The following is an 18,344-nucleotide window of genomic DNA, read 5'->3' on the forward strand; positions in this document are numbered from 1 at the left end:
TGCCATTGTTGTTGATTCTCGCCACCTTATAATATTAGTTTGGTTTAGCTTTACGTTGCTTTGTGTACTTGATCGTATCTAACTGCCGCGGTCATTCAAGTTTTACTATGCATTAACAAAGCGTTTATCTGTAGGTGTGGTGGGACAGGAGCCGGTCCTCTTCAGCGGCACCATTCGCGACAACATCACACTCGGCATGGAGAACGTCTCTGAAGCGGACCTCATCGCTGCAGCTAAGACTGCGCACGCGCATACCTTTATTACCAAACTGGTTAATGTTAGTATATTACTTTAGTATAGCTATGATAGAGACAGGAGGGACATGATTATTTCAAATAAACTAGCTGTTTCTCGCGACTTTGTCTAAAGCATCCGAGGAATGTGTAGCTTTTCAACAATGAAATAATTTTTCAAACCCATTTAGTAGTATTAGAGCATAATTAATATTTTTTTTTTTATATCATAAGGTGGCAAACAAGCGAGCGGCCACCTGAAATCGCTGAAATAGCGAAGTGACCGTTGCCCATAGACATAGGCAATTGCATATGCGTTGTCTACCTTTAATCGACGGAGGAGAGGATGCACAGAAAGAAAATATTTTCCCTTTCCATGCATCCTCTCATCCGGAAAGTCCACTTCCACTTCCCATCCTTTCCTTATAAGAAAAGGGTGGGAAAGGAAAGAGGACTAAATTAGGCCTCCGGGACACACACTCATCAGACGAAACGCGGAATTGCTTCCACTTCACGCCTGTTTTCTGTGTGGTGGTGGTATTTCACCGGGCGAACCTGGCCAATTCGTGCGAAGATGTTAAAGCGGGTTCTACCACTCTTAAACAAACAAACTCATAATATTAGTTACTATAATACATTGCTATTTCAGGGCTACGACACAGTGTTAGGCGAGCGCGGGGCGCAACTATCGGGCGGGCAGAAACAGCGCGTTGCCATCGCACGTGCGTTGTTGCGCCGTCCCGCCATACTGCTGCTGGATGAACCCACCTCTGCACTGGATCCAGCCGCGGAAAGACTGGTAAGACCTTCTTATATCGCAGAGCATCTTAATTACTGGAGTTGATGCATAAAATTAAGCGCCTACAACTATATCACAAACGAAAATACTATTCAATTCTAAGCCATTCTAGTATTCAAAATATTAACAAATTAAACTTTTTGCCTTTAATAAGAGTTAAGTCTCTACAAATTACGCAACAGTGACCAACTACAGCTATTGCTTGTTTGCCTTCAAATGAATGCAATTGTTTTTGTTCTAGGTGCAAGCCGCTCTTGACGCTGCAAGTGTAGGCAGAACAACATTAGTAGTATCACATAGGTAAAGTCATCAAAAATATAAATAATACCAATTTTAACACTCAATATTCATTTTTCTCAATATTAACCTTATTTATAGGTTATCAACAATAGTGAATGCATCTCGCATAGTGTACGTGGAGCAGGGCGCTGTGCTGGAGCAAGGCACGCACGACGAGCTGCTGGCGAAGCGCGGCGCGTACTGGCGACTGGTCAACGACGACCTCACACACAGGTGAGCAACCAATAGATAGCGCTGTTATATATTTATATATATTCAAATCTTACTAATATTATAAATGTGAATGTTTGGATGGATGGATGTTTCTCTGAATCTCGAGAACGGCTGTATATGTTAAATTTAGCATACATATAGAATATAGTCTGGAAGAACGCGTAGACTACTAATTTTGTTTTTTTTTATTCCGCGCGTTCTGAGTCGCGGGCGACCATTAGTTTTCAGTAAATCAACAGTTTTGTACCGTAATGTTAATTTAAAATGGTAATATATTTTTAGGAGTATCGAGAAAGCTCTAGCAGAGTCAACGGCGGAAGGTGAAGATGACGACGTAGTGGTAGAGCGTAGACCGCAGCCCGTGCGAAGGAATAGCAGTATATGTTCCATTAGGAGTAGGAAAGGTAAATTTTACGACGTTTATCCGATTCCTTCATGTAAATCTGAATAATTATTACAGAATTTTATTATCTTCGAGTCATTAATTTGAATAATTATGACGCAGGATCAATGGTTCGCGAGGGTTTCATGCGAAGTAGCTTGCGACTCACCACACCGCCACCCGCACTTGACATGGCGCCTGTAAGTATATAGCTTTACCATTTTCATTAAAGAAAAAGGTTTAGTTTGACAGCTGTCAAATATTAGTGATGTGATCAAAAAATCCGGTTTCAACTTGACTAATCGAATGAAATTCTTGGTATAGGAGACAGAGACAGAAGATGAGCTTGAAGGAGACGAGAGCGAACAGGAGAAAGAGCCTGCAGTATCCAACTGGCAGCTGTTGAAGTTGAACGGTGCTGAGTGGCCGCTGCTGCTGGGCGGTGGACTGGCTTCACTTGCTATTGGCGCCACCATGCCGGTGTTCGCGTTTCTATTCTCTAAATTATACGGGGTAAGTAACATGACTGAATTATGTCAATAAGATGACTCCTATATATACTAAACCCACTTAAATAAAAAAAAAAACTATTTAATGTAAAAACTCTCTTCATTTTTATGTCAACTTACGCCCAAACTTATCAAGGTTTTTTTTTAAGTTTTGACTACTTCTTTCTTCCTAACAGAAAATCTGACACTGTGTCGGTATACTGTCACAACACTAGCCTTACTAAAATGTCGACGTTTATGTCCCCTCACTATTCATTCTGACACTTGACTTTGTAATGAAAGTGCGCCATTCGCGCCAAAGGATTCTAACTAATGTCTTAAACTACTAACATAATTCCATAGAGAAGAGACTATAATACATTATATAGAGTACAATAGAGTAGAGAGAATAAATATGATTATGTATTCCAGATGTTCTCCCTATCGAATCCTGAAGAGATCCTCGCCAAGTCGCACATGTACGCAGGCATATTCGCGGGCGTGGCGGCGCTCAGCGGGCTGGTCACCTTCCTGCAGGCCTTTCTGCTCGGCCGCGCTGGTGCTCAGCTCACTGACAGGCTACGAGTCATGACCTTCAGGAACTTCCTCGTACAGGTACGTTATTACAATAGAAAACGGAAGACTATGCTTGAAAACATTCTATATTGCGACAGTTCTTTCTACGATTGTTGTACGACTAGCTGTCGCCCGCGACTTCGTCGGCGCGGAATTAAAAATACATAATTATTAGCCTACGAGCTCTTCCAGAGTATGTTCTATATTTATGACAGGTTTTAGTGAGATCCATACAGCCGTTTAAAAATGGCTATTTTGAGGGTTTCGCGGCAATTATTCGATTTTTTCTCAACTTTTAAACCTTATCTAGACCTCCACGAACATTTCAAGACCAAGATAAGATAAATCTTTTCAGACGTTCTCGATTTTTAGCAATACTAACGAACATCAATTGATTTTTATATATAAAGGATTTTGGAATACACACAACTTTTCTAAATCGAAGTAATAGGAGCATGATGTGTTTGTCACGATTAAGCTGTACTTAAGTATAAAATGTTTTTAGGAACAAGGTTGGTTCGACGTGCCGATCAACTCAGTGGGATCTCTATGCGCCCGACTCGCCTCCGACTGCGCCGCTGTGCAGGGCGCTACAGGTAATTAATAATCTACTTTTTAACATTAAGGCTGGACAAATTTTAGATTTAAAAACATATTTTTTTTCATAAACTTAGTTTAAAAAAAATTCCCAAGTTTTTTACTAAATAAATATTAAAGGATAAGCTCAATTTTTGTTATTTCATCGGCCAAATTAATTCCTAACCTGATATTTTAGTCTAGCTCTAGAAGTTTGACCTTAGTCCCAATGTAATAGACATTTACGATAAAATATTGTTTTCAGGTACTCGTTTAGGCACTATGCTTCAAGGTACGTCTACAATGGTGCTAGGTGTAGGTCTGGCTATGGCTTACTCATGGAAAATGACGCTTGTCAGTCTACTTAGTGTACCATGTGTAAGTATTTACCTTTTGAATTACTTTTTATGCATAGAATTCAATAAAACCTTATTTCGTCTAATAGTTTATGTGTTTTTAAGGTTATTGGTGGAATTTGGCTGGAAGGGACCGTAACAAAGCGGGCGGAGGAACGAGAATTAAAGTCGCTACAGCGCGCCGCCCGCCTTGCGACAGAAGCTGTACTTAACGTGCGCACCGTACAGAGTTTAGGTGAGTTAAGCTAATAACATAAATTCGATTTAAATAGACAATAACTAAAGAATTTTAACCTATGGTTATCATGTCCAGTTATTGAAAATAAACGATCTTAGTTTAATTGCCTTGATATATGAAAAAAGAGTAAAACGTTTATAATTTTCAATTAATTCCATTGGACTATTCAATTTTAAATCAACTCGAAAACCGTAAATTTATCGATTGTTTGCTTACATCCCTCGTTACGTCACACTGACAGCTGTCATTGTCATTTCAAAACAAGAGTAACATGTCTATGGTCGCAGGCGTGGAGCTGGCAATACTGGACAAATACGCCGAAGCTCTGCGCGAGTCAGAAGCGCACGCGCACGGAGCCCGCTGGGTGCGCGGTCCTGTCTACGGGCTGTGTCTGTGCGCGCCCACGCTGGGATATGCTGTCTCTCTTGCATATGGAGGATATCTAATCGCCAGAGAGGATTTGCCTTATGAATATGCTATACTGTAAGTATTTTATATTATAATAATCTGTCATATAAATGTTCTTTCATATTGAAGAGCTATCATTCTTTGAAAAAAAGCTATAATTTCGAAACCAATCCTATCTCTAAAACCGTTTTGAGTTGTTTCAACTAGTAAAAATTTTATTCGTGTTATGCAGTGTATCAGAGGCGTTGATCTACGGAGCATGGATGTTAGCGGAAGCTCTATCTTTTGCGCCTAACTTCGCGGCGGCGCGTCGTGCTGCTGCTCGCGTTGTTAGTGCGCTGCAGAGGACTCCACAAGTTGTTACTGAACCCACTGCTGTCGAACATCCTGATTGGGTATGCTGAATTTATACATTTCATTAATTTGTCAGGTACTACAGTATTTGAGTATCCATGTGTTACAAACAGAGTCGTGTAATGGTCACTTAGCCTTCTCTACGTGTAGATTTCTCTCACTAAATGGACTACGACTACTAATGGACACCTGTCAGTGCCTTTAATGACCATTTAACAATTATGTGTGGTAAAAGACAAGTTATATAAAGGTAAATACACTGTTAGTTACTGTAGTTAAACTCAGCGTTCATTTTCAGTCGGCGACTGGCGAGATCAATTTCTCGGATATCAAATTCCGATACCCAACACGACCACAAGTGGAGGTGCTGCGCGGACTGAGCGTGTCGTTGCAGGCAGGGCGCACGCTGGCGCTGGTGGGGCCCAGCGGCTGCGGCAAGTCCACGCTGCTGCAGCTACTCATGCGCAGCTACGACCCTGACAGCGGAAATGTGGTAAGTAATACTACAGTGTGATCAACAGCGAAATGGTCCAAACTTATTGGTCCTTCAAGTCGGATTATCAATTTGAATTAACAAAATGTATCTCCAATTTACACCATTATTACAGACAGTGGACGGACGCGATGTGAAGCGGGACCTAACTTTGCGTCAGCTGCGCGCGCAGCTCGGGCTGGTGCAGCAGGAGCCGGCGCTGTTTGAGCGCAGCGTGCGCGACAACATCGCATACGGTGACGCCTCCCGAGAAGTGCCCTTAGACGAAGTCATCGACGCCGCCAAGCAGGCCAACGTACACGACTTCATTGCCAGCCTGCCACTGGTAAAAATCTCTTCTATGTATTATTAAGACAATCAAAGTACGTGAATTGTGTTCCACAGTCCGGCTATACTATGTTTAAAAAGGGGTAATAAGAGATTCTTTTACTGATAGTCTTGAACTTAATATAGTATAATTCATGTGATATTTTTATATATAAATTATTTCTATCAGGGGTACGACACGGTGCTGGAGGCGGGCAGCGCTGCGTTATCAGGCGGGCAGAAACAACGCGTGGCCATCGCACGTGCGTTACTACGACGTCCACGTGTGCTATTGCTAGATGAGGCTACCTCCGCACTAGATGCCGCTAGTGAGAAGGTAAGCAAATCATAGAGACACTACAGCCGTAGGAAACTGGGCCTGATCCAGAAAATTCATACCCGTGTACTTTTTTTCGTATTAACGCTAGTTTCCGATTTGTATTCAGCCTTCAGTACTGCATTTATTTCAGAGCAAATAACTAGATGTTATATAATAGTATTGACATGAATGTTGTCGATGTCCACAGGCTGTGCAGGCGGCACTGGAGGCGGCGTCACGAGGCCGCACCACCATCATCATCGCGCACAGACTGGCCACTGTGCGACATGCACACACTATCTGTCTCATAGACAAAGGTACAACGAAATAAAAACTCTATCTAACCTCAACTCCTTCTCAAAGTCTGATTTTTTTATTCTTAATATAACGTTGTCTAGAAATAATATCATAATAAAAATATGAACTATTCCAGGTGTAGTAGCAGAGTCCGGTTCACATGAAGAACTGGTTCGTAAGCGAGGTCGTTACTGGGAGCTGCTGCAACAGCAGGCCCCGGCGGAGGCTCAGCCCGCTTGATAGAAGACACTGTTGTGGACTTATCTAACCTGTGTTTTCTTCTTTACCTCACGAGAAGAGAGATAGAGAAGAGAAGTAGAATCTTAAATCAAGAACTAGTGAATGTCAGAAAAACTACAATAGTTGAATGCTTAAGCCATTATTAAATGACTTTAAGTGCAGCAATTATTGCTATTTAAAAATGTATAAAATATGTGATAGAAAAGTGCCTTTATGTTAATTAATTTTAAACCAAATATTGTAAGATAATCAAGGATTACACTCGTATTTTTAATCTGTAATTGTAGTGGCTTTTTTGCACTGGCAAGTATTTTGGCTTATGACATTTGTAATGTTTGGCAGTTGACACATATGACGTTTTAGTGATGTGACCAATCAAATTAAATCCAATTTATCGGTTATTTTATGAATTACATGAAATTTCAAAATTCGAATATAGAATCTCAGTGAAAGAAAAATATTGAAAAGCCCTGACTAGTGTAACCATGGGTTTTCATTGTCAAAACTTTTTTCTTACAGAAATTTTCGTATAAACATGTTTTTGTACGCGTGTTTCGGCAGTGGAAACTTTAATATAAGACAGTTTAAGTGCTATAATGACTGTGATTGTGATATAAAAATAGTTATTAAGTAGGTTTACTTTCACATGCGAAGAAAATCGTTAAATTGTACAACAAAATTGTGATATAATAATATTTATAAGTGTATTTAATAAAACACATTTGATTCATAAAACAAATTTTATTTCAAGAAAATCGAACATTTTATAACAACAATGCGTGTAGTTTTCAGTAATTTTTTGGTCATATATTTTCAGAAAAATCACAACCGAAATTCGTATGAATTATAGAATATTTTGTCAACGTAAAAATAATTATTATTTCGCAACAAAATTGACCAACATTTTTGAGCATTTATTTGAGACAATTGGACGGCGCAAAATTTCTTAGGATTCGATCGCGAAAACTTAGTTTAGTCTACCAATGGCTCTGAGTTTAATAAAAAAGCAATTTATTACTTTTACTAGAGTCAATTGTATCGTAGCGATATAACATTATTAATCTGATCTCAGTAAGGCTAATGGAAGGCCTCAGGTTACCTAATACTATAAGCTAATTAAGGTTTATACCTAATCCTAGTAAACCCACTAATTAAATACTATTCAATTAACTAATGAGGTCTCACGCAGACTTTGAACTGGCCACACTTTAGTGGAAGGCTAAGATTTGAACTTATGTTTAGTTATAATTTTTTTTAATTTTCGATGAAAACTACGAACAATAAGACATTTTAAAAGGGTCCCAAATATGAAAAACGACGAAACAGATACAACTCATACCAAAGAGTATCCATAAAAGGAATTCTTTAGATGCGATTACAACTTTAAGTAAAAAAATGTTACTAAAAACCCTAAATTATTAATTATTGAAATTCAAATTATAACAATCTTTTTCAGTCATTCACGAAGCAACGGTAAATCTTCAAAGGTTAAGTCATCTTCAGGCTGGTCATCCTTGTCAGTTCCATAGAGCGCGGCCATTAGCAGTGCTTGTGTGGGTGCCAGGAACACTGTCGGAAGGTGTGCCAGTCCCGAAGACATGCAAGAAACCTTCATCTCCCAACCTAATCACAACATTCTACTATAAAAGAGGCAAAAATTCTAAAGATTCACGGGTCTATGACCATAGAGACAGCTGTGATGGTCGTATAGCATCGGTCCATTTGTAGGTGGCTGACTCTGTATATCGTAACTTCAATGAGTACTAAGCTATAAATTAAATATTGAGCTCTAAGTAATAAATATATACTTACCGAGCCCGACCGCCTTAGGCACAGCTGCAAGTGCGAGTGCACGGCTCTCACTGCGTCGCAGCAACCCGTAGTGCGCGTACAGCGAACTGCCCGCAGCCGCTAGCGACACACTGCTTATCTCTATAACGTACAACGTAGTAAACAATTAAAAGTCATAAAAAGCCTTCAATGTCAACTAGAAGATTTATCGGTTACCGTATTTTTATTTAAATCGTATATCTCACATCACTATTTTTTTTTGTGGTAACCCGCAAGTATTTTCATGGCAACCCCAATTGACTATAGTTTATTGTTATCTTCTCAATCAGACATGACATTTGATTTTATTATTGGATTCCAAAAGCACGTTTTTACCTAAAAACAAAGTCGCCAAAACATCGGTGATGTAAAGACTGCCTTCAGCGTCCCGCAAGAGAGCGCTGCAGTCGATGTAGAGTAGAAGCAGAGCCAGCAAGCGAGTGATGGTGCGGGGAGCGCGGGGCGAGAGGCGCTGCGACCGCCAGCAACCAATCAGAAAAGGCGCTGCCGTCGTCACCACTGTCCACACGATACCGCTCAACGGAGGCAATGCTGTACGACCGCACTACGAACATACCATAAACAAGAATTTGAGGACTAATAATCTGGTCGAATTGGCCATACAATTAAAACAGTCCCTTTTAATTAATCCATCTATAGTATTTATAGTAATTATTATCTACGTACTGAGGTCAACTAACAAAGAATAAAATTGCAAACGGCGCGGTGAGCAGAGACACGACGTAGTTGATGGCTGCCAATACTGGTGTTGTTGGTGATGAGTCGCAACATAGCGCAAGCGACAACCAGCCGCAGGGTCCTCGGGAACGAGCGACCAAGGCACTACAAAAAATGTCATATACCTTTGCACTCTTTGCTAACCTCAAAATATAGTCTGCTCTTTTACTCAATTAAAAATGAATTTAATCATAGTCTATGTTAAAACATACCCTTCAAGTAGTCGTCTATCGAGGTTAGCATCTCGCAAGGCAAGTGCGGACACCGCGGCCACTACTGGTGCGATCACTTGCGCGTGCAGAACAGATAGTGCGTACAAACGCGCACGAATTTCACGCACGCCATTTTCCCCGCGCAATCCAGTACTACGTCCCGTTATGTAGTATAAATTCCATAGCGCACAACATCGCACAATTTCCATACGAAGTTTACCTATTTAAAAATACGTTACACAGTAAACAAATATGAAATAAATTGTTATTCAGTAATGTTAATAAAATTATTACAAATTATAGCAGTTATAGATTTTTCAATTTTTTGAAGAAACACATAACCTTAAAAATAGTTATTCTTAAAAAGTAAGGTATAATTTTTTTTTCAGTAATAAATAAAAAAATAAAATGAAAACTGAGCTAGGTGGAATAGCATTGTAATATTAAAATATGTGTGATAAAAATTGTATTTTAATGCAGGAATTAGTTAAAAATATGCAGAACTGTTAAAGTCTTTCCTTAAAGCATAGCATAAAAAATAAGCTTTTCTTCAATAATCCAGAAACATCTTTTGTTTTTCTTGTGCTCCATTTTAAAAGTTTACTATGATTCATATAAATTAATTTATTTAAATTGGATTACTACAACTTGCTATGTAATTTAATTAATATGCATTGGCATAGCAATAATTATGCTAAAGGCTACTTCGATGTAAATGAATAACAATATAATTACTTCTAAAAATATTTACTACTTGATTTTGCCACATATCTTTCCATTCTCTGTTTATTACATACTTTCCTGTTTTGTACTCATAATAGATAATTAGTCTCAATTACATTATCTAGGAAATAATCATTTTTTTACCAATTACTAAACTTTTAGAAGTATCAAACATCTAATTTTATTATTTTCTAACTTCAATTTTCTAGCATATATTGTGTGTGATTTAAAAGCTATAAAAAATAATTACATGTTTGTATGAGGTGCTATGCATTCTAAAATGATCTATGAGTGAACATGCAGGGTAGTTGCCTCCGGGAGCGCCCAGTCGTGGAGATATCACCGCCAGAGCTACTGCACCCAGTACGCCAAACACCATCCAACGTTTCTTAAATTCTCGCCACAAATCAACATCATATTCGCTACGAGAAGTAACGAATCGTTTCCTTTCTTCATGCAAAACAATGGTAGAACTCTCAACACTTGTCATTGTTTTATTAAACTTTAGGATAACTTGAGACGAATAGTTAATTTAGAATTTTATTCCGATTAATGTCACTACAATACAAATTCAGGCACAATAATGCATGTTAATATTTAAAAATATAAAAAATTTCAACTACACAACTTGTTGTGTTTAAAATGTTATCACTGTGTTATCACAAATTGACATCTGCATAATTCAAAATTGACGCGCATCTGCAATGTTGACGCATGCCGGTTATCCGCATTTCCCTCTCCCTCCCGGCATTTCCGCATTTATTTAATCGGTGACGTCATTCGAGGTGCTAGTTCAGTGTGACCAGTATGTCCTAAATTACCAAATGTTAGAAAATAACACTTTCATCCTATGCCAATAAATGTCTTCTGAAATTATCATCAATAACGAAAAACAGTTTACCTATGTGTAAAACAGCAAATGAGAAGATTATTATCGTGTTTAAAAATTATAAGACCGTAGAAAAAAACATCTGTTTCAAAAGCTTCGCATTCAATTAAGCCATTGACAAATGATTTGACTTGACTTTGGCAGTTGCCTGTCAAGTGAAAACTATTGACACTGACAACTTAAACCCAAAAATAATTTATTTATTTAAAATTGCGTTGAATTTTTATTGTTCATGTCTTAAAAAAAGGAAGAATAGTTCGACCATATTATCCAAAACTAATCAAAATGTTATTGAATTCAGTTAAAAGAATCACCACCAATTTTAAAAGGACTCCAATTTTAAGGTTATGTTAATGTATTAAAATAGTCAGCTGGTTTTTTTTTTAATTAGTGTTTATTCCGCGTAATATTTATAAAATATACAATATATCGCATTTATAATTTATTACTACATATTGCAGTTTGGTGAGGCACAAGGGTGCTTACGAAGGGGATGAAAAGACAACAGTTCGAATTATTAACCAAGAGTTGGAACTAGGCCTTATGGTTGATTCCTATGCAACGGTGGGTTTTATATGTCAGTTATTGATATAAGATTGCTTATTAATAATATGGGTGTAGTCCGGCAAAACATGTTCCAATTCCTGAATGATTGTCTTTATAGAAGTCTTCTTTTTTATTAAACTCAGCATAAAAAAGTTATAGATTGTTGTAAAGTATTGAATTATTTTTGATTTAATATTTATTATTTCAGTATGGCTTCAGATTGAACAATGGAGTCACAGTGCTGGGCCCTATGGCTTTATTTCCTAGGTAATTTTTGCTTTGTGTGTACTTGGATATTCTTTTGTTTTTATTTTTCCTACCCCTTCGAAGAGAAGACCAGTTCAACCAATAGCTTGCATTCTAATATTACAATATGAGATATTGTTTCAGGACAGTATTGTCATGGCAGGTGCGTGGATCATATGAAATCACAGAGGAGTCACTGCGACTCTTTAAAATCCTGGAGCCCAAAATAGATTTACTGGTTAGTTCACAAAAAATGCTGAAATGAATATCTTGTAACAATGATATCTACGTACAGCATATTTCATTCAATATTTTGTCCATAGATAGTGGGTTTGGAGACAAATGAACGTAAGGCCATAGACACGGCGTTCCGTGCAGCGCGCGCCAACAAACTAAATGTGGAACTGCTGACTACCGAGCATGCTTGCTCTACTTTCAACTTCCTTAATGCTGAGGGCAGGTAATAGTGTTTTAGCAGCTAAGTCTTTTCATTTTATACATAGTTAAAAAGGTAATTGGGCTCTTTCTTATTTCCATATGATCATACATTATGTGTGTTGTCAGGTCTGTAGCTGGTGCACTCATCCCACCGCTGAGTGTGACTGTAAACGAGGATGACATGCTGCAGACACAGTTACATTACAGGAATCTGTACCAACAGGACTTATAGACATTTAGGAACATCTACACTTGGAACAGGACATGTAGAAATGAACTAACGGAACATCAAGCATAGTACCAATGGGAAATTTGTACCAAATAATTGTACTCTTAGGTAATTTTCTTTAGTTATGTGTCTTTTCATCATCATCATCATCAGCTCACTATACGTCCCCACCAAGGGGTTCGGAGCCTACCCTAAGTTAAGGGTGATTAGGCCATAGTCAACCACGCAGGCCAAGTGCGGGTTGATTTCACACATATCTTTGTACTTCTTCACAGATATGTGCAGGTTGCATCACAATGTAAATCGGAAATCGAAAAACACATTGGTATATGGCGGGATTCGAACCCAGGACCTGCAGATTGCAAGTCAAGTGCTTGACCACCGACGCTCAGTGTCTATTAGTGAAATTTATTTAATTTAACTCAATTCTCAAACAATTTTAGTTGTTGAAAAACATTGTAAATATTAGAATAGTAATGTTTTTGTTATAAGTGATGGATTAAATATTTGTTTTCATAAATCACGTTATTTTATTCAAGTAACTTGAATATATTATAAAAAACCTTAACTTAATTTAACGACATTTTTTGTAGCAAAAAAACTGTTTTTTTAGTAAAGTCATACTTACGTAATTTTCTCTAAACTAGTTGTTCGTCACACTGGACACCATCTGATTAAGGGTTAAACACTAAAGGAATAAGATAAAATTAGAAATATATTTACACAAACGATATATTTAATTTTTTAAATCTTTATAAATTCTTTCAATATTTTACAATACAGTAGTAATGTTTAAAATAATGATAGTAATAATTGAAATAAATAAAATTAATTTTTCACCCTACACAGCCCGGATAACCTAAAATCCTCTATCTGTTTTGGACAATATCCGTAATTCATTCAAAAATAATTGGCAATTTATTAAAACTCTTTTACTGACGTTGTCAGTACCTTACAACTCTATAAGAAACTGATTAGAGAGAAACCTCTGGAAGGGGGCGTCCATAAGTTACGTGAGGTGTTTTTTAATTTTCTGCCCCTTCTTCTGGTGAGATATCGTGAAATTTTATTCAACCTCCTCCCCCAATCTCACGTGAGATTTTTCAAAATGTGAGTTTCTTATGTAAACGCGTTGGAGTGTTATTGTAAAAAGAAAAAAAATTGCTTCGTGCTTTTTCTTTTTCTTGCTTCAATCAGAAAAAAAAATTGCGTGATATTTGCCGACCCCCCACTCCAACGTAAGATTAGATGAGATTTGCCTCGACCCCCTCCCCCCTTAAACATCTCACGTAATTTATGGACGCCCCCTAAGCGAGAAAAACATCAGGTTCCATTGGACTCTTATCCATGTTCGGCTTTATATGTAATCGACATTTCTTTACTGTGGGTTCAAGAATGCAGGGACACATGATGTTACCCTCACATCTCTTTGAAAAAATAGAGATGGAAGATATATGACTCACAGTTAAATTACACACATTTTTGCAAACCAAAAAACGAAAAATTTCATTGAAAACTTCAAGTTACCAAAATCTATTTAAAATCAAACTTCAATATGAAGATATTAGTGTAAATCTATCTATGGGTTACTCGAGCTGGATAAAAATATTGACATCCCTCTCACATTCACAGACTTAGAGCGGGATAAAAAATTGTTTAAATTAAATCAGATATGGTACATAGTGAGTAAACACTGACTCACCACACGCATATATCTCTCCCATACACTCTTCAAATCTGCTTCCCTGTAATGAAAAATATATTAACATAAAATAAAAAAACAGAACACTTATAGGATAACTTTGTTATCCGTCTGTCTGTCAAGACACTTTTTCTCAGCAACGGGTAAAGGTATCAAGCTGGAATTTTTATACTATTCCTAAAATAAGAAGTACTTCAGTAAATGTATAAAATTATTCAAACTTTCATGAGACATTATACTAAACTGTTATATAAAAACGGCTTAACACTGAGGTATTTTCTTGTGGCGGCACTGACTAGTTTTGAGACCATCGGGGGCCGCCACCGGACGAATATAAGACAGTGTTTAACCGTATATCAGTGGACTTTCCGGATGAGAGGATGCATGGGAAGGGAAAATATTTTCTTTCTGTGCATCCTCTCCTCCGTCGATTAAAGGTAGGCAACGCATATGCAATTGCGTATGTCTATGGGCAACGGTCACTTCGCTATTTCAGCGATTTCAGGTGGCCGATCGCTCGTTTGCCACCTTATGATATAAAAAAAATGTATATTATTAGTCCATTACCTTAGAACATCCATTTGTAAAGCGCATTGTTCGTACGCGCACAAAAACTGCGCGAGATCCGTCTTGGGCCAGCAGCCCAGTCGCAATGGCTCAATGCATCTACAACAATTTATTATTTTTCTTTTAGTTTTGAACTGTTAATTTATTTATTTATTTATTGAAGAATTTATTTGAATTCATATAAAATTTCAAAGTACATCCCACACAGTAATTTATTAAGTTGGAACCTGGATAAACCAAAAACCTCCATAAGCGAGAAACTCGGGTTAAAGAGAAACCTCTATAAGCGAGAACATCGCGGTCCCTTGGACTCTCTCTTCGACTGTAGAACATTGTATGGAAGAACAGAACAGATAACTACTAATTTATTTTTTAATTCCGCGCGAACGGAGTCACGGGCGACAGCTAGTATGTAGATAAAAGCAATTAGCACAATTCTTACCGTTCTAGCAGGTCAATAAAGAGAGAGCGCAGTTCTCTGCCGCGATGCAAGTTGCACGCTAAGCCCACCAGAGCGCGCGTGTACAGTCTGCAAGAAAATACATTCAAATTATTAAACACAAACTGACATATAAAAAAGGAGCATTATTAAAAGCATAATATTAACGCTATTTTTAGACATTAGTTAGAATCCTTTGTCGCGAATGACGTGCTTTCTTTACAAAGTGAAGTGTCAGAATGAATAGTGAGGGGACATAAACGTCGATATTTTAGTAAGGCTAGTGCTGCGCCAGTACACCGGCACAGTGTCGGATTTTCTTCCTAATAGTATGAAGTATCTAGTATTTTTTTTTTCAAGTTTACTTCAGCTTCATACATTTGTATATCCAATTATAACATTGAAGGATCCACTCCGTACCTAAAGTTAAGTTCCAGTTCCTGGTATGACTTATCCAGTAGCTTGGGTCTGAGACGCATGCAGACAAGATGCTTATGCTCCTTCTCCTTGTCCAGCAGCAGCCGCAGCTCGCGCAGCTCCAGCAGGAACTCGCGGTCCATTTCCGTGTCGTAGTACTCCGGGCCAGTGCAGCTGTACGTCCAGCTGCCCATTATAGCCTGGTACGGTAGACAATTAGAACCGGTACGGTACACTGTATGACATGGTACCGCATACAAGATACCTGCTATGGTAAACAATTAGACCTGGTACGGTACACAAGACACCTAGTATGATGCAGAAATAGACCTGGTACGGTACACAAGACACCTAGTATGATGCAGAAATAGACCTGGTAAGGTACACAAGACACCTAGTATGATGCAGAAATAGACCTGGTACGGGACACAAGACACCTAGTATGATGCAGAAATAGACCTGGTACGACACAAATCAACCTGACAGTTTCTAACATTTTCCTATAAGTTATGATGTGAGAATTATTTAGTTTTTAGGTCTCTTGTTTGTTGACTATCTAAATGCAAATATTATGATGAATGATAAATATATCTAGTATATAAATTGTAATGAAAGTCTGAGTTTAAAGGTTACCTGTGCGCAGTGGAAGAAATCGTTAAATGTGAGATACTGCAACTTCCGCTTGCCGGTCTCAAAGCGCATGCACGCTATGAACACCACCGCACCATATTTCCTATGAAAATAATCATAAACAAATTACAACAGAGATGAGAAATGCCTTCATTCTGTGGTAGCATTCTGTACTAATATTAGAATTGATCCATGGTCTTTGCAAAGAACATACCTAGCTAGAGGCTCTGATATGAGGAAGGTATTCCGTATATTCGCCACCACATTACCAGGCATCTCTTCAACAGTTTTAAAGACTCTTCGCACATTATCAAACTGACGTCTACAGCAGCGTAGTGGTGCGCCTGATCTCTCCGCTACCTACACAAAGAATAAAGTTTAATAAACTTTTTTAATAATCTATTTAAGGTTATATTAATATAAACTTGCCTCATCTAAGTCTTTTCTATGTCTTGATGATAATTTTCGACCCAGAAGTTCTCTAATAACTGCATCATCCAAGTCATAGTATCTACAAGATCAGAGTAAGAAGAGTATTTATTGCACAGATACACTTTTAATACTAGGTTATTTATATATTTGGCTATATTTACTTCTCAATTAACATCTGCTTAGTGGGCTCATCAATCTGGAATATCATCTGTTCTGACAGTTTTGATGGGACTGTCAGCAGCCTTTCAAGTAAAGCGAAAGTCCTGAAACAAAATTATTTAATACTTACAATTATACCTAGAACTTTGGCATCTGTTATAAGATGCATATGTTAAGATTGATTTGTGGTGTGACATGATCGTATAAAATTAAGAATGTATATTAGCTAAAGTTTAAAAGCACTATAGGATGTATTATGCGCAGAGAAAATGATCACATAAATAAGAAAGATTGAACTTAAATGACTACAAGGGTAGAGGAAAATGGAACAAATGGATGGATTGTACATAAGAGGATATGCATTAAATGGGAGTATATTCAGATATATCAGCTGATAGAGATGCATAGAAGAGTAAAATATACTGTGGCAATCCTCCAGACATAGTGAATTATAACTATACCTTTGGTAGGTTATAAATATAGGATTAATAATACCTGTAGTGATCCAAAACATCACTGGCTATAAGTTCCACTGTAGCTCCTTGTTGTTTTTCAGCTGACCGTTTATGTAGTGTTGATACTGCTTCGCTAGCTAAAAAGAAGTTGTTTTGGAAGATAAGGCTCAAATTTAGATAAGAAGTTATTTCTGGTTTTGCTTCTCAATTCAATAAAAATCTTTATTGAAATATAACTTGTAAGGAACTTAGAGGAATTCCTTCAAATTACTAATAATTCCTCTGAGTAGTAGTCTTTGAAAATGTTTTAGTATACCTTGATTTATAAATAGAAACTTACATGAACAACCCTCAATCCATAATTGATATATTTCAGGATCGATAAGTGTAAAGTTACTAACAAATACGTCGACTTCTGTGTACATTTTTTCGTAAATATTTATACGAATATTTGCATTAATCAACTTTTCTGATCGACAAAGTGATGGACAGATGACAGTGACAGCGCCAGTGGATGACAAATGTCAAGTTGATTTTTTAAAGATAAAGGTTTGTGTCTCGCATGATCTAAGCATCTAATGTCGCAAGTAAATAATACTCAAATTAAAAAGTATTTGTGTCGTCGCCTTGGTTATAAAAATGTATGTAGATCAGTTCTAGTAAGTTAACCATAAATGAAGTGTTTATCATACTTAAAATTTGAATTATCAAAAACATCCTCAACCTTCTATCAAACTGGAGAATGTCAAAAGTAGCGAAGAAATAGAGCTTAGGCATAAGTGGTAACTATAAATGGAAGCATAAGATCAGAAAACAATAAAAAGTGTAGCAGCATGCGGGGGAGACACAGCGCGCCGATGACCTAGAGCAGCCTAGATTTTTAAAAATACTCATATGTCCTTCAACGCAACTGCTGTTCTTGACAGTTAATTCTAACCCTATTAGTTCTTAGTATTATTAGTGACCACTTCACTACCACTACCTGAGCAACCGTCAATAGCAAAATGGTGAAAATCAAGAAGGTACAAAATACTAGGGCTTGTCCGTAGGTCAGTGGCTCCGGTGTAATTCCCGTTCCTTGTAATATATACTATAGTAATCTAGTGCGATAAGC

The 18,344-nt window shown here is 37.5% G+C and overlaps 4 protein-coding genes across 4 annotated transcripts in view; 2 read left to right on the forward strand and 2 right to left on the reverse strand.

Annotated features, from left to right (window-relative positions):
• LOC106124533 (multidrug resistance protein homolog 49) overlaps window positions 1-7,278 on the forward strand; it is a 28,554-nt gene extending 21,276 nt beyond the window's left edge. Inside the window, exons 10-27 of the mRNA XM_013321289.1 lie at window positions 135-277; window positions 883-1,032; window positions 1,274-1,332; window positions 1,411-1,545; window positions 1,828-1,949; window positions 2,051-2,127; window positions 2,252-2,440; window positions 2,848-3,030; window positions 3,497-3,587; window positions 3,833-3,945; window positions 4,029-4,158; window positions 4,449-4,644; window positions 4,802-4,964; window positions 5,222-5,416; window positions 5,532-5,741; window positions 5,913-6,059; window positions 6,250-6,358; window positions 6,475-7,278. Coding sequence (XP_013176743.1) covers window positions 135-277; window positions 883-1,032; window positions 1,274-1,332; window positions 1,411-1,545; window positions 1,828-1,949; window positions 2,051-2,127; window positions 2,252-2,440; window positions 2,848-3,030; window positions 3,497-3,587; window positions 3,833-3,945; window positions 4,029-4,158; window positions 4,449-4,644; window positions 4,802-4,964; window positions 5,222-5,416; window positions 5,532-5,741; window positions 5,913-6,059; window positions 6,250-6,358; window positions 6,475-6,578 — 2,516 coding nt within the window. The 3' untranslated portion in view covers window positions 6,579-7,278. The remainder of the gene's footprint in view (window positions 1-134; window positions 278-882; window positions 1,033-1,273; window positions 1,333-1,410; window positions 1,546-1,827; window positions 1,950-2,050; window positions 2,128-2,251; window positions 2,441-2,847; window positions 3,031-3,496; window positions 3,588-3,832; window positions 3,946-4,028; window positions 4,159-4,448; window positions 4,645-4,801; window positions 4,965-5,221; window positions 5,417-5,531; window positions 5,742-5,912; window positions 6,060-6,249; window positions 6,359-6,474) is intronic.
• A 720-nt stretch (window positions 7,279-7,998) lies between these two features.
• Window positions 7,999-10,644, reverse strand: LOC106124138 (uncharacterized). The gene is made up of 6 exons (XM_013320606.1): window positions 10,332-10,644; window positions 9,359-9,578; window positions 9,110-9,251; window positions 8,745-8,973; window positions 8,391-8,510; window positions 7,999-8,201 (listed from the first exon to the last, which is right to left on the reverse strand). Exons 2-6 carry the CDS (start codon window positions 9,565-9,567, stop codon window positions 8,035-8,037), a joined length of 867 nt encoding a protein of 288 aa, XP_013176060.1. The 5' UTR covers window positions 9,568-9,578; window positions 10,332-10,644; the 3' UTR covers window positions 7,999-8,034.
• Window positions 10,645-11,120: 476 nt separating this feature from the next.
• LOC106124110 (NADH dehydrogenase [ubiquinone] 1 alpha subcomplex assembly factor 3) lies at window positions 11,121-12,635 on the forward strand. Its single transcript, XM_013320570.1, has 6 exons — window positions 11,121-11,314; window positions 11,432-11,534; window positions 11,725-11,783; window positions 11,907-12,000; window positions 12,086-12,222; window positions 12,327-12,635. Exons 1-6 carry the CDS (start codon window positions 11,256-11,258, stop codon window positions 12,430-12,432), a joined length of 558 nt encoding a protein of 185 aa, XP_013176024.1. The 5' UTR covers window positions 11,121-11,255; the 3' UTR covers window positions 12,433-12,635.
• Window positions 12,636-13,616: 981 nt separating this feature from the next.
• Window positions 13,617-17,716, reverse strand: Fibp (acidic fibroblast growth factor intracellular-binding protein). Its single transcript, XM_013320396.1, has 10 exons — window positions 17,571-17,716; window positions 17,271-17,367; window positions 16,778-16,879; window positions 16,614-16,695; window positions 16,399-16,544; window positions 16,188-16,287; window positions 15,558-15,754; window positions 15,141-15,227; window positions 14,699-14,797; window positions 13,617-14,174 (listed from the first exon to the last, which is right to left on the reverse strand). Exons 1-10 carry the CDS (start codon window positions 17,653-17,655, stop codon window positions 14,096-14,098), a joined length of 1,074 nt encoding a protein of 357 aa, XP_013175850.1. The 5' UTR covers window positions 17,656-17,716; the 3' UTR covers window positions 13,617-14,095.
• Between the last annotated feature and the right edge of the window lie 628 nt (window positions 17,717-18,344).

Source organism: Papilio xuthus, unplaced genomic scaffold, assembly GCF_000836235.2.
Source record: "Papilio xuthus unplaced genomic scaffold, Pxut_1.1 DF825946.1, whole genome shotgun sequence".
In the NCBI taxonomy this organism is placed as follows: Eukaryota; Metazoa; Arthropoda; class Insecta; order Lepidoptera; family Papilionidae; genus Papilio; species Papilio xuthus.